At 37.6% G+C, this 27,238-nt stretch overlaps 2 protein-coding genes across 5 annotated transcripts in view; one reads left to right on the top strand and one right to left on the bottom strand.

The window, feature by feature from the left end:
• Positions 1-2,318: 2,318 nt before the first annotated feature.
• On the bottom strand, positions 2,319-27,152 carry RSRC2 (arginine and serine rich coiled-coil 2). Of its 4 annotated transcripts, none has more exons than XM_084649186.1 (11): positions 26,997-27,139; positions 25,215-25,342; positions 20,381-20,537; positions 19,368-19,411; positions 15,173-15,363; positions 14,362-14,505; positions 9,677-9,799; positions 9,100-9,179; positions 7,952-8,181; positions 6,401-6,490; positions 2,319-4,362 (listed from the first exon to the last, which is right to left on the bottom strand). In XM_084649186.1, exons 2-11 carry the CDS (start codon positions 25,242-25,244, stop codon positions 4,183-4,185), a joined length of 1,269 nt encoding a protein of 422 aa, XP_084505312.1. In that variant the 5' UTR covers positions 25,245-25,342; positions 26,997-27,139; the 3' UTR covers positions 2,319-4,182. The 4 variants fall into 4 exon arrangements, with proteins under 4 accessions (XP_084505312.1, XP_084505311.1, XP_084505313.1 ...); XM_084649185.1 differs by having other exon boundaries at positions 7,952-8,184; XM_084649187.1 differs by lacking the exon at positions 25,215-25,342 and having other exon boundaries at positions 7,952-8,184; positions 26,997-27,152.
• Positions 26,711-27,238, top strand: part of KNTC1 (kinetochore associated 1) — an 81,847-nt gene continuing 81,319 nt past the window's right edge. Inside the window, exon 1 of the mRNA XM_084649180.1 lies at positions 26,711-26,728. The gene's annotated coding sequence lies outside the window, so the exon portion shown is untranslated. The remainder of the gene's footprint in view (positions 26,729-27,238) is intronic.

Raw genomic sequence — 27,238 nt, forward strand, 5'->3', positions numbered from 1 at the left:
CCAACGGCAACGGCCTCGTCATCGCAGAGTGGCGGTGGCCTCCAAAGACTGCAAATCCCGGCATGCAACAGCGCAATTTAATCATAGCGGTTTATAGGCCAACGACGCTTTACAGTGTAGCATTAGAAGTCCACGGGGCGGGTTGAGAGCAAGAAGGAGCGTGGCATGTTGGGATTTCTACACCCCCCCCCCGCTAAATTCTAGGTGGCGCATTGTATGCTGGGATTTGTAGTCCAGAGGGGATGGTTTGGGCTGAATTTGAAGATTTGGCTGGTGCCACAATAATGTACATATATGCACAGAAGGATCTAGCATCTCTTGTACATGTAAAAAGGGAACATAGATAGGATCCAATGCTAATTTTACTCTCCTATGGTGAAAAGGATCCCAAAAAGCTGTTCAAGATCTTCTGAGGACACTCTAGAAACACAAAATATTAACAGTGGTTCTTAAAGAAGCAAATATAGGACTTTCCAACTAATATGAGAAATAAAACCCATATTTCAGATGACAGAGCCTGGATGTAGCATTGTTTGTTGATGTTATTTATTACACATAATACTGCAAATCTCTACCCATAGCCTGTGCTCAGAAACTAGCTAGAACCACCTGTATAGAAAGGTAGGAGCTGAGAACAGACTACCAAAAAGCTATTGCTATACTTTTACTAAATGCATAGATAGCAGGCACAGCAGAGCGCTCTCCCCTTTGGCCAGTGATTTCTTGAAAAAATGTTACTGTTTTCAGCTTACGGCTTACTTCTTCAAAAGATAGACCTCACTAGTTTTAACAGGGGTGGGGAAAGGTACTCCGCAAAGCTCATCATTTTTGCTTTTATCAAGCATGGTAGATTGCCCTTAAAGGATATAAATAGGACCAGAACAAATTCACAGTCCATTGTGGTCAATTTCATGGTCATAGCATTTTTTAAATTGCAAATTTCACAATTTCAGCTATTTAAATGTGAAATTTCATGGTGTTGTAATTGTAGGAGTCCTGACCCAAAAAGGAGTTCTGGGGAGTCACAAGGTTGTCAGGGGAGTTGTAGTACTGCTACCCTTACTTCTGCACTGCTGCTGGCAGCAGCGCTGCCTTCAGAGCTGGGCAGCTGGTGAGTGGTGGCTCTGACTAGGAGCCTAGCTCCGAAGGCAGAGCCACTGCCAGCAGCAGCCCAGAAGGAAGGATGACATAGTATGGTATTATCACCCTTACTGCTGGGCTGCTGCCTGTAGGGCTGAGCCCTCAGTCAGCAACCACCACTCTCTGGCTACTCAGCTCTGAAGGCAGCAGCGCAGAAGTAAGGGTGGTATGGTATGGTAATGGTATTGCCACCCTTACTTCCATGCTGCTGCTGGCAGAGCGCTGCTTCAGATCTGGGTGCCAGGTCATCTGCCGCTCTCCAGCCGCCCACCTCTGAAAGCAGCACAGAAGGGTGGCAATACCATGACTCCCCTATAGCACCCTTTTCAGTCAGGACCCCTCATTTGAGATATGTTGGTCTCCCACATGAAATCTGTATAGTATAGGCTAAAAGCACACAAAAGACCAGATTTCTTGGGGGAGACGAGATTTCACAGTCCATGATGCGTTTTTCACGGCCATGAATTTGGTAGGGGTCCTAGATAGAAGAACCAAATTGTCTTGTAGAGAAGGTTCTCCTGTCAGTCACTGACTGAAAATAGCACATTCTTCAGTATGGGAAATTTTTACAACTTCTATGGATTGAGAAGCATAAATCTTTATATTCAAATGCTCCTTTCCTCCTACTCCCAAATAGCTTGAACACTTACTTCAAAGAAATAGAAATTAAGTGAGAAGTAACGCTCTTTTACACACATTTAATCTAATACTCACTTTGTTCCTGCTAATTGGTTGGAAAAATACAAGTTTAATTTGATAAACTTCTAACTTTTTCAACAGTGAAATTACTCTCAGAACTTTGACACAGAAATGGAACATACCATTTCTTAGTCTGTTTGAAGTCAAAATGGCCAGTATTCGGAGCAATTTCTTTATGAGCAAATCCTGTTTAGGAACTTTGGAAAGTTGTGGAAAGAGGAATTTCTCCATTTCAATACTTAAGTTTCACGATTCCATATGTCTGTGATAAATACATTTCTTCTCTTTCAACAAATCTATTAGAGCAGTGTTTTTCAACCTGTGGTCTGTAGACCCCTTAGGATCTGCAGACTATATCTAAGATTTCCCAAAGGGACCACATATCCATTTGGCATGTTTTTTTATATTCCACAAATGAAAAAAGATTGAAAAAAATCACTATTAGAGTTTAAATTAAACACACAATCACAACAATAGTAGTAAGTCTTCTGTGACGAATTCTCTATTACTCAATTTTTTTTTTAATCACAATGAAAAAAAAGCACAATTGCCTTTCATTGCCCAGCACTCCAGAATTTTGGTCTTTTAGTACTTTCAAGGATGTGACATAATAGGATTTGTTGGAGATGGAAAACTTCTTCCACTTGCAACCATGCAATTCTACACACGATATTCTGAGGAGGCATACAGATTTGTGCCTGTAGCACTTTAAGTTATTTTAGGAAACGGACTAAATTAGAATGCTCACTTAAGAGAAAACACAGGAGGAAAGTTTAAATTTACCCACTACTTCTCCTGTTCCCCATATTTAATCTCCTCAATACATTTTCTTTATTTCTTTCCCTATACATTGAAATGTTTCCACTGTATCTGTTTGAGAAAGGAAACCAATTTTGTATTGTCAGTTTTATTCACAAAGTTTTATATCACTTTACAGTAACAAAAAAAAAAAAAAAAGAGAAAACCTCAGCCAGTCCAGTCTTCAGATAGGCCAAGGGTTAGACCAACCATGAGAATCACACATCTTATAGAAGCATAAGTAGTCATCTAAAACTCAGAGTAACAAACTGATATGGCAATGTGTGAGCTACCTTATCATTTCAGCAGAAGGTTTGGGTGGGGTTGTGGGAGCAGCAGCAGGGTTCTGCATTTCTCCATTCCAAGCCCTCTTTGAGGTGGTAGAACAGACTCTTGCCTCACCCTGCCTGTAGTTCCTCATTCTCCAGCTGATCAAGGCCTTCCTGCTCCTCAGCTTGTGGCTCCCTATTTTGGCCCAAGAGGGAGAGGGAAACTTGTGCCTCTCTGCCACCAAGTGCAGGGCTCTGCTTGTAGGTCCAGCATAAATTAAATTCACTGTATGGGGTGTTGTCCCAGCATTGATTTATGTTGTGGTCACGGAAAAACACTGATTTTTTCTGGTGTAAGAGTGTAATTAATTAGAGTACAAAATTTAGCAAGTGGTAGCGTCTTTGAATCCAAGCAATGGAGAGCATCTAGCCAACAGGAGACTAGGGAGGAAGGGGGTTTGGCTAGGGATGAAGGAGTAGCTCAGGGAAGTGGTGTATTTCACTCTCATGAGAGGACTAATCCCTTGCTTAGTAGGTGCTGGGTTTTCCAAAACCTGCTAATACATTGGGACACATTAGGTACACCATAGTAACAGTCAAGCAGAAACTGACAAGTTAAAAAACAAATTTTCTGTACCCATTACTATTATTTTAATACCACCCCTCTGACATTCACCTTTTTTCTTATTCTACTACAGAGCTCCCTGTGCTAAAGTAATAGCTGGAAATTCAACATAACTTTTAAAAATTACTTATGGGTGGGATAACTTAAAAGTAACCCATTAAAACAAGCTTTTAAGTAAACTTAAAAATAGCAGTTTAGAGAAAAACATGTTTATTAACCAGGTTTTTGCACTGGATTAATGTGCCAATTGGCCAATCTGCTAGATAACATCTACACAATGTTTCTTTCATGTTTCAAGAGTTGAAAATAACTGTACAAGGTTAAAGTACAAAAGTACACAAGACAGTGGACACGAAATATCCATGTATGAGTTTACCCCAGCTGCTGCTTTGTTTGAAAAAGTAGAACTTTAACTAAAAAATACTGTCCTTCTATAGTTCTGTCAAGTTTAATGGAAGTGGGTATAACCTGATTACAACACTAACACCAGTATCACTGATCTCATATTTACAGAAAAATTGTACTTTTTCAATAAATTAAAGTCAATGCAACACCCATGCAAGCTAGAATGCTAGCTTTTTGGTGAACAAGGACCCAACCTCAGAACGGGAATCATTCACAAAGTCCCAGACTTTAAAATCATGTTCTTTTTCAAATTGCATCCATTCCTCGCATTGAAGATGTAAACCCCAATCCCATTCCTCTTTGTGTATGAGTCTGTGATCGTGCCATCTCATATTGTGCATCCAGATTTCTGAATACTTCTTCCTGTTGCTTCAGAGTTTTATAACTTTCTTCATCAACTGAACTACAACCAGCTTCATCTTCACTCTAGAAATTAGACAAGTGATTTATAGAAAAAGATTAAAATATTATTAACAGTCAAAACATTAATGTATTATAGCTGTTTTTTAAGCTTCATACAAGACCTTTTACTTGGCTGTTTGTAGCAGCTGGCAATAATGATTAGCAATAATATGAACTACGTGCCAGAAGGGGCATTCAAGTATAATGACATTTAGCAAAATTGATTAATTTTAAGTAAGTTCCCCTCACCTATGAAAAACATTAATATTGAATTATACTAAACATCTGCTCAGCTTTAAAAAAAGCTAGACTGAAATCAACATTTGGATATTTAACAGTAAGGTAGAACAATTTAAAGTTGGAGGTGAAATCCAGTAACAACTGGAATTGTTTTTTCTAATTTACTAGTCTGATCATCACTTCACTCCCAAATAATAAAACATGTTTCTTCCTTATTCTCAATGGATTTTTTTTTTATTAGTACAAAGTAGGGCTGTCGATCAAAAGCAGTTAACTCATGCGATTAACTCAAAAAAAAAAAAAAATAATCGCGATTAATCGCATTGTTAAACAATAGAATACCAACTGAAATTTATTCAATATTTTCGATGACATTTTCATTTATATATTGCATCGTATTGTAATTGATTTCAAAGTGTATATTATTTTTTATTACAAATATTTGCACTGTAAAAAAAACAAACAAACAGAGGACATGCTTCCATGCTGATGATGCTCATTAAAAAGTGTTAATTAAATTTGTGACTGAACTCCTTGAGGTAAAATTGTATGTCCCCTGCTCCGCTTTACCTGCCTTCTGCCATATATTTCATATTATAGCATATATTTCATATTATAGCAGCCGCAGATGATGACCCAGCACATGTTTTTCATTTTAAGAACACTTCCACTGCAGATTTGACAAAACGCAAAGCGGGTACCAATGTGAGATTTCTAAAGATAACTACAGCACTTGACCCCAAGGTTTAAAAATCTGAAGTGCCTTCCAAAATCTAAGAGGGACGAGGTATGAAGAACACTTTCAGAAGTCTTAAAAGAGCAACCTTCTGCTGGTGGCATCTGACTCAGATAATGAAAATGAACATGCATTGGTCCACACTGCTTTGGATTGTTATCAAGCAGCACTGAAGCATGTCCCCTGGTATGGTGGTTAAAGCATGAAGGGACATATGAATCTTTAGCGCATCTGGCACATAAATATCTTGTGACACCGGCTGCAACAGTGCCATGAGAACGCCTGTTCTCACTTTCAGGTGACATTGTAAACAAGAAGCGGGCAGCATTATCTCCTGAAAATGTTAAAGAAACTTGTTTGTCTGAGTGATCGGCTAAACAAGAAGTAGGACTGAGCGGAGTTGCAGGCTCTAAAATTTTACATTGCTTTATTTTTGAATGCAGTTTTTTTGTACATAATTCTACATATGCAAGTTCTACTTTCATGATAAAGAGATTGCACTACAGTACTTGTATTAGGCAAATTGAAAATTATTTCTTTTGTTTTTTTACAGTGCAAATACTTGTAATCAAAAATAAATACAAAGTGAGCACTGTACACTTTGTAGTCTGTGTTGTAACAGAAATCAATTTGAAAATGTAGAAAACATCCAAAAATATTATTGTGATTAATTTATTTAAAATCACTTGACAGCCCTCATACAAAAAAGAATAATTTGAATTAAATTTATATACATATCTGCAATTACTAAATAATACGTTTAATAACCCTGTGTAGCTAACTACGGATGGTGAATATTGAGTTGAGTTAAACTACAATGGTTTCTGTTCCAAGCCATGACAGACAATTTAGTCAGAATCTCCTCAAAGCAAGTTCAAGAACTTCTACTTGAACTGGGAAGTATTTCTGATTTAAATTCACAAACAGCATCTTAACATGAATTCAAGTTTTAAATTTTGGAAAACCCCAAAATGTGGTTTCAGCTATTTTTAAGCAATTTAAATGGATATCAGTCAGTCATAAAACACACTCTTAAGGAATATTAAGATTATAGACCCAAATACAAAGAAATTCAGAACTCCATACCTTAATGCCCATTAGTTTTCTGAATTTGACATTTTGGTCCTTGTTTCCAAAATTCAATTTCTCCCATATTTCTGCAGACTGTGATTTATCCTACAAGAATAGGAAACAATTACACAAATTTAAAAGTTTTTCAGAACATTTCCAATAAAGTTACAACTCAAGTAGTAACAAACAGACAGAAAGATGCCTTAAAAAGATTGACACTAAGGGGTCTAGACAATGGCCTGCTTTGGTGGTATTATTCTCTATTGCCATATAGAAGTTCCCAGTTCAAATTTTTAGTCCAGGTCTGGTGTTGTAGGTCAAGAAAGGGAGGTAGTGCTGTTGAAACACTAAACCCTCATTATAAGCAGGAGTTCTGATGAGCTCCAGAAGGGAAGCTGGTTCATGATTATCCTTCCCAGATAACACTTACTGCTTTGAACATATCGGTGGTGACAGACTGAGTCCCCCTGAACTTCTTTATTGCAGTAGAGCTGATGGGACATGAGCATGTGTAGTTTATCTTTACTATTATACTTTATGGGACACTGGAGTTTTTCTGGCTGGCAATGTCTCTTATTTTGTCCAACAGCATAGTTTGAAGCTTTCGCTACTTTTCAATCTTTCACTCTATAATAGACACTAAGTAGAAAGTGAAATTTGAAAAATCCAAATATAAAAAGTAACCTGAACTTTTTATTAAGGTAATTTGGTGGCAATGAATCTGATGTACCACAAACTCTTTATAGCAACATATGGTGTTTACAACCACTAAACACTAATACCAAATCCTTGGCACTGGGAGGTAGAAAGTTGAAACTCTACTCAAATTCAACTACCCTCAAAACCTTTTATTTTTTAATTCAAAGATCTGTATTTTTGTAAATACTATTATAAATGTGACAGCCTAAAACGAATAAGGATTTAAAGACTACAAATTTGCAATTTTATAAGCACAAAATTGTTATCATATTAATGTGCTGCTTTATACCCAAGACATTGTTTTCTAGGCTGCAGAATTCATTTACTGTAAGCCTGCAGTGTGCCAGAAAAACAGCTTATCCAAAGTAAATAATCCAACTTTCACAGTGATGGTATGACAGAAATAATGTTCGGGGGGTGGGGGGGGGTGTCAAAGCAGGATAACAGGCTGCATAAGCATTATATTTTAATTTTGTCAGAACGTTACTTCATGGAAACCAAGAGCTTTTACTTCGTGTCTTTAGGCTTAAAACAGGCTGCATAGCAAAGACCATCTTGCAATTGATATTTACTTGCAACCTTTATGCAACCCAAGAAATTTATTTTAAAATTTAATTATGCCTTAGGAGCAGTCTGGGTATCTGGGTTCTTACATGGCCCCCATCACTAACATCTGACATTCAAGGAGTAGGTCATTTCTTATTTCCTACACTCCAAATTTAATGTTGTGCTGTTGCTAACAGAAATAGTCAGTGTTAACAAGCAATTTCATTCTTCTCAGTTTAATCTTGTCCCACAGAAAGCAAACATTTTAAACAGATTTATATTAAGATGCTTCCACACTAAAAGTAGAAAAGAGAGAATTACCCCTTCTTTTTTCCCTTGCCAGAGCATTTTCCGCTTTTTCTCCTGCTCAGCAAACTTCATCGGGTTCACTGCTGCTGGGTTATAATAGCTAGGTACTGCTATTCCAGTCTCTGCCAGTGCTTTTGCTTGTAGTGCTGCCATTTGAGCTGCCATAGCTATTTGAGGAGTTACTTGTGTTCCTGATGCCAGAAGAGCAGCAACATTGATGACAGAACCCCCAGTGGCAGCAGCTGCTGAAGAGAAAGAGAAAAAAAAAAAAAAGGGGGGGGGGGGAAGGAGGGAAATGAAAGTAAATGTTAAAGTTTTGAATAAATTTTCAACACGAGGAATAATCAGTTAGAGCAACACTCCAGTATAATTTTAGCAATTGTTTCTACCTTGCATTATTAGAAAATAGATGGAAAATGTAAGGATGAGACATGGGATACACTTTAGAAAATAGCAAGGTTTATGTTAAAAATGGAAGTCTGCAATGAATTTTAGTGAAATGGAGTTAATTTAACATTACATTAAAACTCCCCTTGTATTCTTTTAGACAATTAAAAAAACTAGGTATACCAAGTTCACAAAATTTGTTTCTGAACCAATAGCTAAAAAAGAAGAACTGCACATCCCTCATCACTTTTAAGCAATGAACAATTAAAAGCCAGAAGATAGTGATGTATACTTTTTGGAATAAGTATAATATGTAATATAGCACTTGACTGGAATACCATATGGGAAATTAGAGCACTATTCTTCAATACAATTCTCTCATTTCCTCGGCCAACAGGGGCTCAGGAATGCTCTTGGGTGCTTGTTCAGGCATGGGGTGTGGGAAGTGTCCCCCCTCCGAATAATTAACATGCAGAGTTCTTGTTATCAAGTCATCCTCAGGATGGTGATTGTGGTGCTGGGCACTGATGGAAACAATAAAATCCCCAACAGGAAGTTTTCAAACATTTTCTCATGCAATTGAACACCATATGATCCAAGTTACCATAATTAACTACTGAATAAGGGAAAAAGGGTTAAAGGTATTTCAGTTGGTTCTGCAGAACTGTTTAAGTCCAAGATCTAACAAAGCTACATCCTATTTTTCCTCCCCTTACTGTTCCGTACGAATACTTTAGGTAAAATATTTATTTATTTATTTATTTATTTATTACCAGCAACGATTTCCTGTTGTTTCTGTTTTTCAACCATTTCTTTTTCTCTCTGTTCTTGCAATTTCTTTGCTCTTTCCAACCTACAAGTGATTTACATAATAAAAAAGTAATTGAAACACATTAACATGCAAAAGATTAGCAATATTGGTCAGCTTCCATATAAATGTCTATTATTTTTGTAAGACAAGTCAGAATGAACATGAATTTTACCATTATTTACACAGAAACCTGGAAGCTCTAAGGGGAAACTAAATTGTAAACATTTAAAGATTTAAAAAAAAAAAAAAAAAAAAAAAAAAAAGATTACAGATGGTAGCAAACAGATGCTTAGCAGCAGTAAGGAAAATTCTAAGTAAAATTTAACACCACACACAGGCACCAGTAGTGAATTGGTGGTCTTAATCCAGTCTTAAGTGGATTTGCTGTTTAAATCCCCAAAGCCACAACTGGCATTAACTGGCTGATTCCAGTACTGTAAAAAATCTTGTACTGTCACTATTTGCACTGTCCTTAATAGGTAGGGAAAGTACTTCGGTCTGTAGTATTTGTTAGGGTTTTTTTAAATGAAATTGAGTACCTTCTGGCTAATGCTTCCTGTGCATCCATTGCTGTGTTTCGCCCCCTAAAAGGTGGTGGACTTGGACTTCGGCTGTGACTCCTGCTGAACTTTCGGGGTTTTTCAATTCTCTTCTTTCTTTCTCTGTAAGTGACCATATTAATAAAAAGATCCATTAGTCACTGAAATAAATCCATGTGTATTTTAATATTCCACAAATAATTTAACATTAAAATCCTTCAACTGCTTTCCAAGGACACAGTGGAGAGTTAAAATGTGGGAAGCACAATTACAAATATAAAACAATACATCAGTGGGGCGTGGGGGGGAGTGAATAAATTAAAATACTGAGGCCATAATTCTGTAATAGGGGATGTTAGAACACTCAATTCTAAGAACTGAAGTTCCTCCTTATTCATCTCTGACTGAAATCTACAATCTAGAGTTCTTATGCGCTATGACATTCAAAATTTTAAATATGACATAACAGATGCCCATGGGAGCCTCCCTTTTTGAACCAATATCTTAAGATTGCCAGAAACACACGAAGTAATGGTGTGAAATTCAATAAAATGACTGGGGAAGAGTTCCATACCCCACCCAACACTAACAGGTCGATGTCTGTCCTAAAAATATTATTTTTGATGGGGAAAAGTTTGAAGGAGTAATTTACAGTAATCTAATAATTTTATGAATAGGTCACTATCATGTCAAATACTAGATATTACTACATCTTAAAGTGAAGTAGGAAAAAAAATCTTAATAAAAGGTCAAAAAGCGAGCTTAGCTCTGAAAAAATGCATGGCCCTCTAGAGGAGGAATGGTTTTACATACATAGGAAAAACACTGGTCTCGGTACAAGAAAGCAGGATAATAATAAATCTGCAAGATTTCAAAATTGCTAACAGAGGCCCAATCTTGGGTAGTCACCTATCACCTGTTGCTTTGCAGATGCTGTGTTCTGACTGGATGATTTTAAACCCTAATAGACTTTCCTTCTGAATCTTTAGACATAAATGAGGAAAATAACTCCATAGATATTTTTTGGCAAGTAGTTCTGCTAAAACTAAGAGCTGTAAAATTAAGATTAAGTTAGAAGAGCACCTTGAACCCAGGGATTCAGAAGCTCATACAAATACCCCTGAAAGGGAACACTGCTCATTTGGAATTTTTATCCAGTGCAGAGAACTCTGAAGCATGGATTTTCTGAAGGCTAGTAAACTGATAGGAAGCTAATTTCAATTATAGAATATTTGGGCACTAAAGAAAAATGTTAGAAACTGGACACCAGTTCGTCTGGTAAGCCCCTTCCTCCCCAGCAATATAATTCCTGATATAAAGCATGATCGCTTTCTGTTGACTGTAAAAAATATTGCTGCTAACCAATAGCTGCTCAGACACAATGTGAAGCACAACTACCACCGATTCTCTCATCCAACATCACTGATCACTCGATTACAAGACATGGAAGATTTATTCAATTGCAAGGCGTTTGACAAGAGGAACGTTACAACCACCATATCCTAAATTTCTGAAAGTGCTTGACAAGCAGCAAATTGCAGAGACAGCACCCCACATGGCTCTTAAATAATGTCACAGACAGACTGAAAGTATTTTAAGATGTACAGTGACCGAAGTTTTTGCCATTTGACATTTAATGAAGCATAAATATAAGCTGTGATAAGGAATATGGCTGGTTGGGGACAGAGCAGCTATTTTAAATATTCTGCTCCTTTTTTTCAAAGCTGCACGGATTGCAAACAATTTGCAGTGAACTAACTCTATCTGAGTAAAGTTACAAAATAGATCAGTTTTCACTAAAAATTAATGGAGAACAAAAGAGGTCAGTTTACTATCTCATTAGAAGAGATCACAGTCAAAATACTGACTCAAGCACTGTGAAACTTGGCACAGAATTGTATTATTCATCAGAATTGAGTCAATCCACAGCATATGTTTCAGAGACACCTGCATACCTGTCATAACACCAGTTATCAGAGACTGATCAATGATGTGCCCAACCAAGGCATCAAGAAAATTAAAGAATTTTAACTTCTGTATCTGAGCATTTTAGAGTTGGAAAATGGTTACTGTGTGCTTTATGCACCCCATTCAGATCTGAATCTGAGCAAGACAATGGCAGAACTGCTACCAAGTTATAAATACCAAAAGACAAAGAGTTCAGACTCATCTAAGTGCCAAAAAGAAAGCTCACTTGGAAAACTGAGACTGGGGAGTTTCTTGGAAATGGTCACCAGTAACTCAGGCTTTGACAACTATAAATGCTGCGCTGTATCACGGCGAATGCAGTATTTAATAAATAGGAGGCTTCATTTTGTGGTGGAAGTATAACCATGTCTTGCTAATTAAATTTTTGTTGGAGCTCAGTCCAGTGGTTTTACCTCAAAAGACTAACTGAGCTCAGATGTGATACGAAGGCCGCAACTGCTGTGAGAAAAAGCACAAGAGTTGTGTGACCCACTCACACTTTATTTCAAATATTAATGACTCATTTTTCCAGGATTTTGATTACGTCTGAATACAGCAATCACCAAAAAAGTGGATTACTGTCATGATCTATTGCAACCCAATACACTGCATATTTTTGATTGGCAAGGTCATGACTAAATTGAAAGCCCTTTATTTTTCCTGCACACTTGCTGCTTGGTTTCAGTTATTTTTTAACTCAGTTCTTGAAGAGGAAGCAAGAATACATGCATGGGAGTGTACACAGGGTCATTAAAATATACGAAAGACAGCTTTTAAATGATACTGAATTGTTTTTGTAAAATACATGCAGTCTGTAGTTTTAGAACTCTAAGGGAACTGACACATTCCATTCTCCATATTCCCCCCCCCAAAAAAACAAACAAACAAACAAAAAAAAAACCAAAAAAAACCCCCCAGTTTAAAATCCTACATTAAATATCAGCAGGAGCATGTTCATTATGTCACGTATGTCCCCTCAGCTGTCTTCTGAGAAGTGCATGTTGAAATAATATATCTTTGTGAGAAAAACCATACTATTGAATTCTGTGGCTGATCAGATGAAGCTTGCTGAATATTTCACAAGTGTCATTGTAATATTACACCAGAACCCTGATTTTCATAGTGGAACATACTGGGACACTATAAACTAATCTAATACTAAATAGTCACTACAGATTTCCAAACTAAAGTCATTACCTGAAATATTTGGGTTACGTTATAAGGATGGGAATTTGAATATTTCAGAGGATCTCAGAGAGCTCTGAGGGTGTATCACTTTCACATCTATAATTCACATGTTTTTTACCCAAGTTTGTTGAACAGAATAAGCATCTACCACCTATTTTGGATCAGAGCTTGCAGCAAATCATTTGTTTTTTCAGAACAAAAACTGCAGCATATTATGCAAAAGATGGCAAATACAACTAGATTCTGATATTCTGAACATTCATGCCTTATTCTGCTGGTAGCTGGCTCCAATGAGGCAAGAGTCTCACTGGGCAGCAGACAGTAGTAAAGATGGTATTACTAAATTTTTCATGTACTTAATTTTGAATTGCAATAAAACAAGTCTCATCAGTGAGTTTATCTTGAAGTTCCATAGGCAAATTAGCATATTAAACACACTACTAAGAATACAAGTGCACTATCTCAATACAAGCTAAAAAAACCAAACAAACAACAACCACCAAGAACCGCAAAAGGCTCCAGATCTGTCAAACAAACAAAGCTGTGGAGTCAAGTGCACCAGATATACAGAGGGTCAATATCTTTGATAGCTAGTATTTTCAAGGTGGGTAGCTCCCCTTTCCTGAAGTGTGTTTTACAGAGAAGCACCATCTGGAAACAACAAGATGCAGATACAGTAAAGTTATTTTTAACAAGCACTTTGGCAATCTCACCACTCTAGTAACATCAAACAACAAATTTTGTTGCCTCTTTCATTCTGCACTGTTCTTTTTCTTTTTAAGTACTTTATACTCCAAGCTGACTAAACTGAAAGCGTGGCATGAACAGGTTAGATTGAAATATAAAGCGAGCTTGACCAGAAATAATTCAGTCAAAAGTAGTTCAAATGGAATTACGCATCTATCAGTAACAAATTATACTTCGTATTCTATACCATCATCCAACAGAGGATCTTAAAAGTGGTTTACAAGTTATTCTCTATAGCTCTGCACTTAAGTAATTCCATTTTATAGCCATGGGAGTTGAAGTCTAAAAACATCATGTGATTTTTCCAAGGACATATAGCAAAGTTGTGGCAGAGATGGGAATCAAAGCCATAACTTTGGACTTAGTTCTGCAATTTTAACAAAGCCATCTGACCTCTCATTCTGTGGGTTCATATCGTTTTTCAAAATCCTATAATCTATACTGTCTCAGATTATAGGGTCCCCCCAACAATCTTTAACTTGTGGGGTCCCAAGACACTTTTTTTAAGTTATACCATGGAGTCATTCTCCTAAAAAAAGGTGAGAACCCAACTCTTAGATGGTAAGCTCTTTGGGGTAAATGTATCATCTTATGAATTTGTACAGTGACTAGCACACTGGACTCTCTAGCTATTAATGCAATAGAAAGCTATTTCCATTAAATTATGCCATTTCAGTTAATCTGAACAGATTTTAAAATGTGCTACATTTGAGTGGTGACAAAGTCTCTGTGGTCCAGTAACAGCATTTACACAAATGACAAATTAAGAACATAATACTTACCGGCTTCTGCTCCTAGTCCTACTTCTGCTTCTACTTCTATGTCTGTGTCTAGATTTTGATCTAGAACGAGATCTTATACGGCGTTTTCTCTCTCTGCTTCGAGACCGTGACTTTTTTCTATCACGGCTTCTACTACGATGACGCCTGAAAACATACATTCCAGTAATAAAGTTAGTATCTTGAACAATTTAAGTGAGGGATATGAAAGAAAAAAAACCCAAAGACTACCACTATAAGAAAGCCACTAGTTCATTAAGCAATGTTACTCATTAATACCGATACACAATATGTTAGTGCAATAACCAGACAACATGAAAAGAGCATTCCAATGCAGGAGTCCCAATTTTCAGAGCTTACTTGAGTTGCTTATCTAAGACAGCAGAACTCTAATACCTTAAACACAAAAAAAGGAAAAGCAATGCTCTGACAGTAGGAGAAAATGTACGGTCATCGATGCTTAGGGATTAAATATTTATACAATATACATTCATTGCATAAATTAATATGCATATGTTGGATTAATTTTAGACACTATCTATATCAAGCCTTAAAGAGGCTCAATAACTTTACTATCAACTCAGGAAAAAAAAAATCTGGACTAGCATTAAATGCATTGCATGATAAAACGGGAATCTTTGCTACTTTAGAGTTAACATTCTGCAACAAATCTGTTTTTTTCAAAAACCCAGAGTTAGACACAATTCAGCTGTACACAGGAAATCTAATAAAACTCCAAAGCACTCAATTTTTGTCAGGCACTTGAAGGATAAAAGAGATTATTATTCAATAATCACATATACAGACAACTTACCTTTCACGAGACCTGGATCTTGAATGACTTTTGCCTCTTGATGATTTCCTTTCTTTGCGTTTGTGTCTGTCCTCACCATTTTCAGATGAATTTAGGCTCTCTCTTCCCTTGTCAGAAGAGTGTTCTTTTTCATTGTGGTCCTCAGATTTGTGTTTCTTGGAGGACTTTTCTTTGGACTCGTGTCTTCTTGCCTGTTTTAAGAAGAAGTTGGTTCTTTCAGGAAGATAGTGCAACAAAAAGAGTTAGTATGGTATCAGAAGATAAAAATGATATGTTGTGATGCAACATTAGTAACCTTAGGAGTGTGGCTCAGTCAAGGGTGATGGCTATTTTACTTAATACCATCATCTACCCAATGTTGCAAGTACACACTATCATTTCCCCCACCACCTATCTTAGGTATTTCTAAAGCACCCATCAGAGTACAGCAGAACCCCACTTATCCAATCTAACTGGGACCAGGGCCAAATCAGATAATCCGAAGAATGGGAAAGTGCAGGGCAGCACCATCTTGCGGCCACAAGAGAGACCGCCCACTTCCGGACCTATGCACGCTGATTGTTCGGTTAATATGGAGAGCCAGATAATGGAGGGTCAGATAAAAGGGGTTCTACTATATTATTACACTGTTTCCTGACATGACAGTTCAAAGCATTACAAGGAAAACAGTGTTCATCCTCAGTTACTGGTTACACCATCTATAATGGAGCAATGCTAAAAACCTAGCACATTTCTGTTTCTACCAGTGTCTGAGCATGTATATACACGCATGTAGATATTTGTAAATAAAGTACATTTAATATGTCTAGAGACATACCATGTACACAAGCACATTTGTAAACCCAGACATAGCTTCAGACATACATATAACAACTTTTTATTTGAAGTTTAACAATTCTTCTACCCATGATTAAGTACGTACTGATGACTTAAACTAAGGTGTTTATTAAAGTTAAATTTGAGGCCTCACACTTTAGTTTAAAATGGAGATATCCTGCAATGCTGCACTGCAATTTTTTTCTGCATTGCCTCTTTTTAAAGCAGGCTCCTCCTCCTTCTATAGCTGCAGTGCCAAAAGTACTTTGGCAAGGTCAGTTCTGATTTTTATCAGTTTTTTCACTGGAGACTAAACCATGACAAACAATTTTTCTTCTTAATATATCCAGCTTATTTACTAGCTGTTTCTAATACAAAATACTGTAGACCATTTAAGAGTGGTAGCCATGTTAGTCTATATCAGCAGAAAGAACGAGGAGTACTTGTGGCACCTTAGAGACTAACATTTATTTGAGCATAAGCTTTCATGGGCTAAAGCCCACTTCATCAGATGCATACAGTGGAAAATACAGCAGGATATCTATCTATCCATCCATACACACACACACACACACACACACACACACAGAGAACATGAAATAATGGAGGTTGCCATACCAACTCTTAATGAAACCAATCAATTAAGGTGGGCTATTATCAGCAGGAGAAAAAAAATTTTTGTAGTGATAATCAGGATAGCCCATTTCAAACAGATGACAAGAAGGTGTGAGTAACAATGGGGGAAAATTAGCATGGGGAAATAGTTTTTACTTTGTGTAATGACTCATCCACTTTCAGTCTTTATTTAAGCCTAATTTAAAGGTGTCCAGTTTGCAGATTAATTCCAGTTCTGCTGTTTCTCGTTGGAGTCTATTTTTGAAGTTTTTGTGTTGGAGAATTATGACTTTTAGGTCTGTAATTGAGTGTCCAGGGAGACTGAAGTGTTCACCGACTGGTTTTTGAATGTTATAATTCTTGACATCTGATTTGTGTCCATTTATTCTTTTGCATCGAGATTGTTCGGTTTGGCCAATGTACATGGCAGAGGGGTATTGCTAGCACATATCACATTGGTAGATGTGCAGGTGAACGAGCCTCTGATAGTGTAGCTGATGTGATTAGGTCCTATGATGGTGTCCCTTGAATAGATATGTGGACAGAGTTGACAACGGGCTTTGTTGGAAGGGTAGGTTCCTGGGTTAGTGTTTTTGTTGTGTGGTGTCTGGTTGCTGGGGAGTATTTGCTTCCTGTTGGGGTGGCTTTCTGTAAGCGAGGACTGGCCTGTCTCCCAAGATCTGTGAGAATGAGGGATCATCCTTCAGGATAGGTTGTAGATCTTTGATGATGCGCTGGAGAGGTTTTAGTTGGGGGCGGAAGGTGACGGCTAGTGGTGTTCTGTTACTTTCTTTGTTGGTATGGCAACCCCCATTTTTTCATGTTCTCTGTATATATCTTCCTACTGTATTTTCCACTGCGTGCATCTGATGAAGTGGGCTTTAGCCCACGAAAGCTTATGCTCAAATAAATTTGTTCATCTAAGGTGCCACAAGTACTCCTCGTTCTTTAGACCATTTAAGTCATTTAAAAAAAATCGAAATATAATCGTATAGCAGTATCAGCGCAAATCCTACGTTTCTGAAATACAGTCAATTTAAAGGTTCAGCTACATCTGCTCTAACCTAATATTGAACATTTAAATATCCTTTTCCCCCAACTACCTATTTATCACTTAAAATAGTCAAGCCTGGAACAGACTTGTCATAATTAGATAATACCAACAATAAGCTTTTAAGATGCTTTCACCCAGATTCTTTAAACTAAACTTTTGCTGGTAAATTTCATATTTTAGAAATGTACTAGATCCTTCATTACACACATTTCTAACAAACTGGAAATATCTTTGCTATTTTTACAGTCTATTATTATAGTTTTATCTCATAAAATAGCTATAATATATGGAAATATAGTTGAGTTAAACAGAAGTCTATTTTTAAGGTCAGTTACTTAATACTATTCACATCCATGAATACAATGCAAGACATTTTGACCTATATATTCAGAAACAGCTACTGATGTTTTAGTCTTTAGTTTGGGGTCATTAAACAACGTTAAGAACCTGCAATTCCCAGCAAAAACAAACAATCTGAAAGCTAAGATGTACCATGAGACACTATCCAGGTGACCTATTCATGAAAAACCTGCTCATCAATTAAATCAACCTGCAAGATGTAAAAGGTTCACTGAGACCTAACAGTATAGTAAAACGCTGGAATTACTTATAAGTGAAGAAAAAAAAACTTTCTGAACATTTAGTGTAATGAGAATTTTTTTTTAATTTCGGTCTTCTAGACATACACTCAGTAATAAAACACCATTACATCCCATAACTGATTTAAGATATTTTTAAGGGAAATATGAGTTTGAATGACTAATAGTTACCTTATCATGAAGTAGGCTTATAATTTTGCTATCTGAGTCTGGAGCGTCTTCAGTTCAGTCTCTTCGCGCATTAGCACGCTGAGTATGATTTATTATAGAAATGTTATCATGTGATCTAAACAATATAGTCAATTTCACAAAAACTCCTAAATTAATTGTTACAGAGCTTCCATTGGGATGGGGGAAGGGAAAGTTCCTGTCCCACATTAAAATTTTAGGAGTTCCCCATCTACCCAGCCTATTACTGCCCCACGTGACAGCCTCCCTCCTGGCTACTTCTGCTGCTCCTTGTTTGCTCCTTTCACCTCTTCTCTGGTAGGTAAGTCAGTTATCTCCAATGTACCATTGCTACTGCCTCTTCTCATTCCCCTTGCCTTCGATTTTTAAAGAAGCCCTCTGTGAGCTCTTTGCTGTCACAGCCACACTTCCAGCTGACTCTTGCTGAAATTGCTACTTATGTAATGCTGCAGCATTCCTTAAAACTCGAAGTTGCAATCATCAGAGTTTAGTCAGTGGGGATTTCTTTTGAAGAAATATCCTGAGGTAGATGGGTATTCAACATTGAGACCCCTGAGCAGGGGTCAGGCATCAGAAGACGTAAGGCTTCTGGTTAATGGAAGCTCTGTGAGATAGTCACCAAGAACACCAATTCTACTTCTCCATATGAAATTTTAATTTGGCTGTTTCCACAAGAAGTTTAAGTTACCAGTTTCTGAATGCAATTTTGCTATAAACTATTACCTTCTTGTCAAAATGATGGCTTCAATCATGCTTCACTATGATAGGTACTCCATACCCATTTAAGTTTATGAGTTTCCAATGGTTTTTTTGTACTTACCATAAAGTCATTTATATATTGTTTTACACACACGCACATGACTACAAGATACTTTTAAAGATGTATTGTACAATTACCTAAGCACTACAAAGTGTTAATTACCTCTTTGCTTCTGCTCCGGCTTCTGTGTTTTTTTCCTTCGTTATCTGAAGAAGAAAATATTTGTTAGTTATCAAGTAAACATGAACTTTCTTGTCTAGTTTTATTAGTTTATACTCATTTAAGTTACATTTAGCTTTTCTACCCCACAAAGTCAATAGTAAAAGTTTAACAAAAGTTAAAAACTATACTTAAAGACCCCTTATCTATGTTAGGAACCATATTATCAGAACAGAGAATTTTTAAAATTTGTTTCTTTTCACCGTTTATGCTATTTACTTTTGCCTGATTAGTTTGTTTCATACTTACTTCCTGATCAGCTAGAACATAATTGTTGTATTTAGGATATAAACCATGGAGTAAAGTGTCTTAATCCAAACACATCTAACAGAAGACATTTACACATCAGGTTTTCTAACTATTTCTAATACTTATGAGTCGCCAAGAAAAATATCCATTGGGCTTTGGAAAAATATTCAATTTTTATTTTCAGCACATGAATCATTTAAAAAAGTTATCAAGTCTCAGTACAAAGTATTTCAAAAACAGTGTCAGGCTCAGAATTAGTAGAGTTCCAGACTTTCAGCTTCTCAGTCTTAAGCCACCAGCACCAGACTTTCGAGAGCAACCTTTTCCAAAGCTATATTTTAAAAACAGAGATTCAAGTTCTGCAAGTGTGCACATTTCTATTTTAGAGTATTTTTAAACATTGTATTCTACTATAAGAAATTAATTAAATTCAGGCAGATATGACTAATATGTCAGTTTTCTTCAAAAGGATGTGGACAGTCACACAGCCAGGATGAAATTTACATGTTTTGCTGGTAGTGAATCCACAGGAATCAAAAATTTTGTTCTCTATCAGAGATAATTTATAACTTGCTTCATTAACTTATTTGCACATCTCCAGAACTTCCTGAGCCAGGATCAACTTTATACACTATGACAGCATTTTACAATCTGTTATAATAAATACCTACACAGGTAAAGCGACATCACTTTGAGATTGACCATACCTGACTTCCGTTTTCTTTCCCTTGAGCGTGAACGCGATCTTGAGTAATGATGTTTTGAGGTTCTAGGAGAATTAGATGCATCTGACTGTTCCTTTTTCTTCTCTCTCTCTGGGGATGATTTTTCTGGGGCTATTCCATCTCGTTCTGTATCGCTACCCTACATGGACAGATTAAAATATTTTAAACTTAAGATCAAAGATTTTTTTCTTTGCATGAGAAGATCATGAGATACACTAGCACATAAGCTGCTCTTTTTACCTTGGATCTTAAAGTGTTCAACTAAATCAGACATCTTTTAAAATTAAAACATTCCAGGATGACTTGATTTTCTATCTAGTGAATGTTATGGATACATAATCATTTTGTCTCCATGTTTGTGTACTAAAATGACAGTTGCTCTTTGCACCGTTATCAAGATACGCTGCATCCAGTCTAGTGTGGAGAACAGAATTACTAAGAACATCACCCAAAACCAGCATAACCATAAAAGAACAACACTCTTAAAGAAGAAGATTGGACTTTCATAAATGAGCTGGGTTTGTTTTCTTTTTAACTTTTTAGTGAAAAATTGTCACCTTCTGAATTGTTTGGTACACATTTAATTTGTGTACCATTTGAAGTTTTTTTGAATTTCTCCAAATTGTGTTATTTATCTGTGCATCCTAATGCTGCTTTTATAAATTCATATCACTAAGGTTACTTCTGGTGCATGATGCTGTACAACCAGGCCAGATTAAATCATGTTATGAATCAGGGCACAACAGAGCTAAAACATGGTGCTCTAAGCACCAAAATCTGCAATGCAGAATTGGCCTCAAAGAGACATGAAATAAAAAACAAAACAGTATTCTTACAGAGCTCCAAGCTACTAAATGTTAAACAATGGTCAGCCATATAGCAGTGCTACTATTAAAATATCATTCCATGTGAAATGCGTGTTTGTAAGAATAGGAGGGATCCATACACATAGTGTCTCAATGATTTCTGTATCAGATCTGCTCAGTTTGCAAGAACATGCTTTTTCCACTCTTCCCCAGTTTTGTCGTCAGCTCCATGAACTCACCTTGGTATCTGACATTTAAGATGAATTCTTTCCATTTCATGCATCACCACCAAGACATTTTGCAAAGCCAGATTATGCCTTCATTTGCACCTATGCGCTCTCACTGATTTGTGGTTCTGACAGGTGAAATGAAGGCATAATCAAACCTGTGAAGACAACTAAGTGGCAGAGATTTCACTGAGGGCATAATTTGCCCTGAAGAATGCGTTACTGGTGACAAGAGGGACAGAATCCAGTTTGACTAAGCCCAGGGTGAGTTTGTATGGCTGAGAGAAAAGCCATGCTTTTACTGGCAAACTGAACAAAACAGATGTAGAAATCAGTTAGACAGCAAATATGGAACACTACCTTGATGATTTTTTTTTGTTTTGTTTTAAACAGCATCAATTTCAGGGATAGAACTAGATTTTAACAGGGAGGATTTAAAAACCTAATGATTTAACAGCGGGAGGGAGGAAATCAAGAAAAGCGGGTTATATCCGTTTCTTTCACTGTAAATTATTGTAAGATTTTCTTTTTTAAAATAAACCCATTTGAAATGAAATCTGAATTCAGTACAAAATATGTTAAGGCCTAAACTCATTATTTTCTCTTACAACATTAAATTAAAAAATTAATCTGCTGAATACATGAGACTATCAACAACTTTGAATTAAAGGCTCCTTATCTACATAAAGAAAGAATCGGGAAAAAAAAAATCTTACTTTTGAAGTCAAGCTTTTTAAATATGGCACAATAGGTCAGCCTAAATAATTTAGGAGACTGTCTCATTTTCAAGAGAATCAAACAAGACTAGGAAAATAAGATCCAATCACTAGGCATATCTGAAAATTTTCCTGGGAGGACCTGAAATAGTCTGTTTAATTAATTAATTAGTTAATCCCTCTGTTTAATAAATCATTGAGTTCTAAATGTGAAACAGGCTTTGATAAGAAGTTTATGTATCCAAAACATTGAAGGTTTTGTTGATTAAAATTTCTTTTTATATGCTGTTGTGTGTAATTAAATTAAATTCCAGTCACCATCCTACTGCAGCTTGACACAAATCATAACTAAAAAGTTAATTTAGTAAATAATCAATGTATCATTCACCATTTTCTAACATACCGAAATGTACAATTAATAAGAATCTGAAAATATTAGCTATATAATTGCTTAAATAGATTTATACAGTTATACCCACCCAGGTTGCAAAAAGATGTACCAAATCTAGTCTAAAAGCTCTATTTTGTTGTAAATCAACATGTTTTAATGGTTATATCAACCAATGAGAATGCACCTTTCTTTAGAAAATAAAGGAAGTACAATGGAAAAGTTTATTAAAATCTAGGTTTTCCACTTGGTGATTTAAATCATTATTTAAATTGCCTTAATTTAAATCAATGCACCCTGCTACTTTAGTTATTCTTCTGATTATTCATGTAAAAACAATGCCACAGTAAAAGCTCTTTTATCCAGCAGTTCACCAACTGGCAAGCTCTATAAACCAGCATTTCTGATCTGCACTGAAAGTCCAGTTGGTGCGGAGCCAGCAGAGGTGTGGGAGGGGCTGCAGGGCATGCTCTGGGAGGAAGTTTGGGTCCAGGAGGGGGTTTGGGGCAGTGGGTTGGGGTACCGGCTGGGGGGCACTCACCTCCAGCAGCTCCCCGCCCCTGCCGTTGCTGGCAGAGGTGTGGCCAGATGGCTCTGCTGCCTCCGTGGCTCCCAGCCCATTGGGCCGGGCAGTGCCTGCAGACAGAGGCAGTGTGCCTGCTTGCAGAGTCGCCTGGCTGCACCTCTGCCAGGAGCAGTAGGGGGCGGGGAGATGCCAGAGGTGAGTGCCCCACCCCATCCAGCACCTCAAGCTCCCCCCATCCCCCACGCCCCCTCCCAGAGCCTGTGCCCGGCAACCCCTCTCCCCCAGCACTCCAAACCTCTCCCTCTGAGTTAACCGGCATTTTTAATTTACTGGCACCCCCCACTCCCTCAGCATGCCCCTTAAAAAAGCTTTTACTATATATAGTGTACTAATGGTGAGCTTTTTTCATCTGTGACATTACACAGTCCTTTCACATCTCCTCAATATTCACATGCTTTAGCCCACCCACTCCATGTTGTCCAGGCAGCTACTCTTTTTTCACTGCTTCCTTCCTTCCACCCCAGCATCTTTGCAAAATTCTGCTCTAACACTCGCCTGGGGTGAGAAAGCAAGCAAGCAATTATTATTTTTCTATTATCAGGATCACACCACATCTCTCTCATATAGCATTTATTGTAAACGTGTAGCGCACAAAAATGTATTTTGGATACAAGGTGTCCTCCACTTACATATCTTGAAAAATCAAAAGAAATTATGCACATGATTTTCAAGATACAGCATCCTCCACCTATGTACCCAAAATAAATGTTTGTGTACTAGTCTTTTCAAAATTTGATATTTGGAAATTCTGGTTTTATATTGCTAATATACTTGTATTAACAGAGCATTAGTCCCCAGATTGAATATCTTGACTTTTGCTTGTCTAGTCATATTTAACTCTAAAGTTCCCAGCCCACAGGAAACCATGGTAGACCTTTAGATAATGGAGCATAACAACCCCACATTTGCCATTCCATCAGTCCTTGGCATTCCAAAGCTCTCTAACTAGTTTCTCATACTTTTTAGAGAGAGGGAGTGCTTCAGAGTACTGTTGGTACAGTGATCATGTGGGATATTTGCAGATGCCCACAACTAATGAGTTTCACAGGATGATTTATATTACGGTGTCAAAAAAATTTCTGACGTGTTTTATTTTCAACAACTCAACCAGTGTCTGTTATTTCTTCAGTTGGAGTATATTTTTAAGATGTATTTTAAAAAGCTGACATTAAATTTTAAACCCATTTTCTTTGGAGAATAGAGAGATGAGGGGCTGAAGTACCAGTCAAACAATTTTTTTTTTTAATTTACTGTCTTTTTTGATGTCCACATACCATGCCCAGCAGAAAATATAGTAAAACCTCAGAGTTTCAAACACCAGAGTTACGAACTGACCTGCCAACCACATATCTCATTTGGAACCAGAAGGACACAATCAGGCAGCAGCAGACACCCTCCCCACCCCCAAAAAGAAAGGGGCAAATACAGTACAGTACTGTGTTAAACTACTTAAAAAAGGGAAAGCAGCATTTTTTGTAAAGTTTCGAAACTGTATTAAGTCAATGTCCAGTTGTAAACTTTTGAAAGAATAACCATAACATTTTGTTCAGAGTTATGAACATTTCAGAGTTATAAAGAACCTCCATTCCAGAGATGTTCCTAACTCTGAGGTTCTACTGTAAGCCTATTACTTCACACACTGCGAGTAGTCTTATTGATTTGAGTTGTACTATTCACAATGGGCAAACTTAGCCACATGTCTAAGTCCCTGCAGGTATCAGGGCCTAACTGTGAAAACAAGCTATTGCTCAATGGACTCAATGAGCTGCATCATAAAGCTAATTCATGTATGTGACCCAAGGACCTCTTAATTCCAACAGGCAAAGGGTTACAGAAAGGTCATGAGTCTGGTTTGTACCTTACGTTCATTAAAGAATATGTGAGATCTCAAATCAAAGCTGCTGTCACACCGGTCTGTGAAACATATACACAGACACTATGCAAGGAGCTATGTTTTTAAAGTCAGTATCGAGGTATTAATCACCAGCAAAGGTGAAAAACAGGTTTTCCTCCAGACAGGAGGTAAAAAGTGTGTGTCTCTCTGGATGTAGATTAAGCAGTATACACTAGCACAAAGATACCCATTTACATACAAAGTTAATGTTAATGAAGTGATGTGACATCAACAGGGAAGGAGCACACAGTAAAAACAAGCCAAGGGTGGGTTTTCTGTCTATGAGCAAAGACAATGAGGCAATGATGACATTCCCTCATCCTGCACCTAGAAAACAAAACGGACAATGTATTTACTATAGAGAACTTTAGATGAGATCAAGTTCTTTAGATAGAAGATTAACCTGGTAGTTAAATTTAGTCTCTAGAAAGTGTGTTATATTGTTTTATATATATATATAAAGTATTTGCTTCCAATATTCTTACTCACCCTGAATCTTCGATAATATATTTTTGTTTTCAATGTAAACATTTCAAAGTGCTTAATGTTAAGCAAAGTCCTGATCCTGAGTTGAATCTTACAAGCTGGGGTGTTCTGTTCCCTTAAGAATAACAGATCTGGTAATTGTGTGTAACCTATGTCAGGGGCTGGCTATCACAGGGGAACACTTCAAAGGCACTGGAGTACAGGGATTGTTAAACTGCAAGGCACAGTAATGGCTGGCATGGTCAAGACAAGTGAGTAACAGACTGGTGCATGTTAAGATGACACCTAGTTAAGTACAACCAAGACTTCCTCACGCTGGAGCAAGCAGGTAACAAGGTGACTCCTAATTCTGGGTACCCTGAGAACCATCACAATGCAGCTCTGGGGTGCATAGCAAATCTAAGATTCTCTCTACTCCCATAAAAATAAAAGGAGTACTTGAGGCACCTTAGAGACTAACAAATTTATTTGAGCATAAGCTTTCGTGACCTACAGCTCACTTTTTTGACATTAATTTCCTTCCTATATGTGACAGACTAAATGATTCACATAATCTGACTTGTCAAATACAAAATACTAATTTTATAAATGCAAAATGATTCTATCAAAAATAGAGAAAGATAAGTTTTTCTTTACTTTTACAGCCAAAATTTGCAAGACATTAGTGATTTCTCCCAATTAGAAAAAACTTGAAGAAACATGGCTTTCAGAAAGTACCATGCCCACCCAACTTCAAGAAATCAAGTCCCTTTAAGGCAGCTCACGTTTGGTGCACCAAAAATCCCTATTTTTGAAAATCCTGCCTATGTTAACTTGCCTACTACATTTTCCTTCTTCGTCAGTTATGTTTGACTTGCATCTTAAAAGTTACAAACACGAATTTTTAATCAGGAATAGAGTACAAGATTAAAACCTCAAGCTTAACCAATACTTTAACCAAAAAAGCAAATCCCCCTCTTAAGAGCCGCACATATAAAAGAGAAAAGGCGAAAAAGAAGTCTAAGGGAATCTCCCACTAAAGCTACCCATCGGGACAGGTTTTGAGTGCGTTTAAATACTGCGTGTTAGAAAATATGTTCAGATATTAGGTCTAGTCCCAAACATGGAGAAAGGTATAAAGGGGCGGGGAGGAACAGAGGGATCCGCCAGGACGCGAAATATGGAGAGTCTGGACTTCAAGGCACCCCGTCCCCCTTCGCAGGAGCACCCGCCCCTGAGGGCCAGCAGGTAGCTAAGCCCAAAACGGACGTCCCCAAGACTCTCTGCTTTTCTCGCCAAACCGGGGCGGGAGGGGGCAGAAATAGAAACTTCTGGAAGAAGAGGCGAAAGTGGCAAGTGGCCTCCCCTCCCCCACACCGAAGCCTATTATGGCGCCGGCAAGGGGAGGAGGCGGGCGCCATTTTGTCTACGCGCGCATCCAGTTCCCCTGACTCAGATGCCCCCATTCCTCTCGCTTCCCCGCTCCTTAAAATATCCCATGATGAGCAGCACCTACCGCCATGCTCGAGCGCTTGGGGTTTCGCTCCCCTCACAGGCTCCTCAGAGGGACCCAGCCTCCCTCGGCGGCTGCGGGCGGCTCTACAGCTCACTGACTGAAGGAGACAGACCCCGCCCGCTCGCTCCAGCGCCTCCTATCGGGTACCCGGATGTAACAATGGCCGAGGGAGGATAACCGCAGTGCATTCTGGGGATGAAGGCGGAACCTGTTACCTTAGCAACGGCAGTAAAGGGCCAAGC

This window comes from Lepidochelys olivacea (genome assembly GCF_965140295.1).
Source record: "Lepidochelys olivacea isolate rLepOli2 genome assembly, chromosome: 15".
NCBI lineage: Eukaryota > Metazoa > Chordata > Testudines > Cheloniidae > Lepidochelys > Lepidochelys olivacea.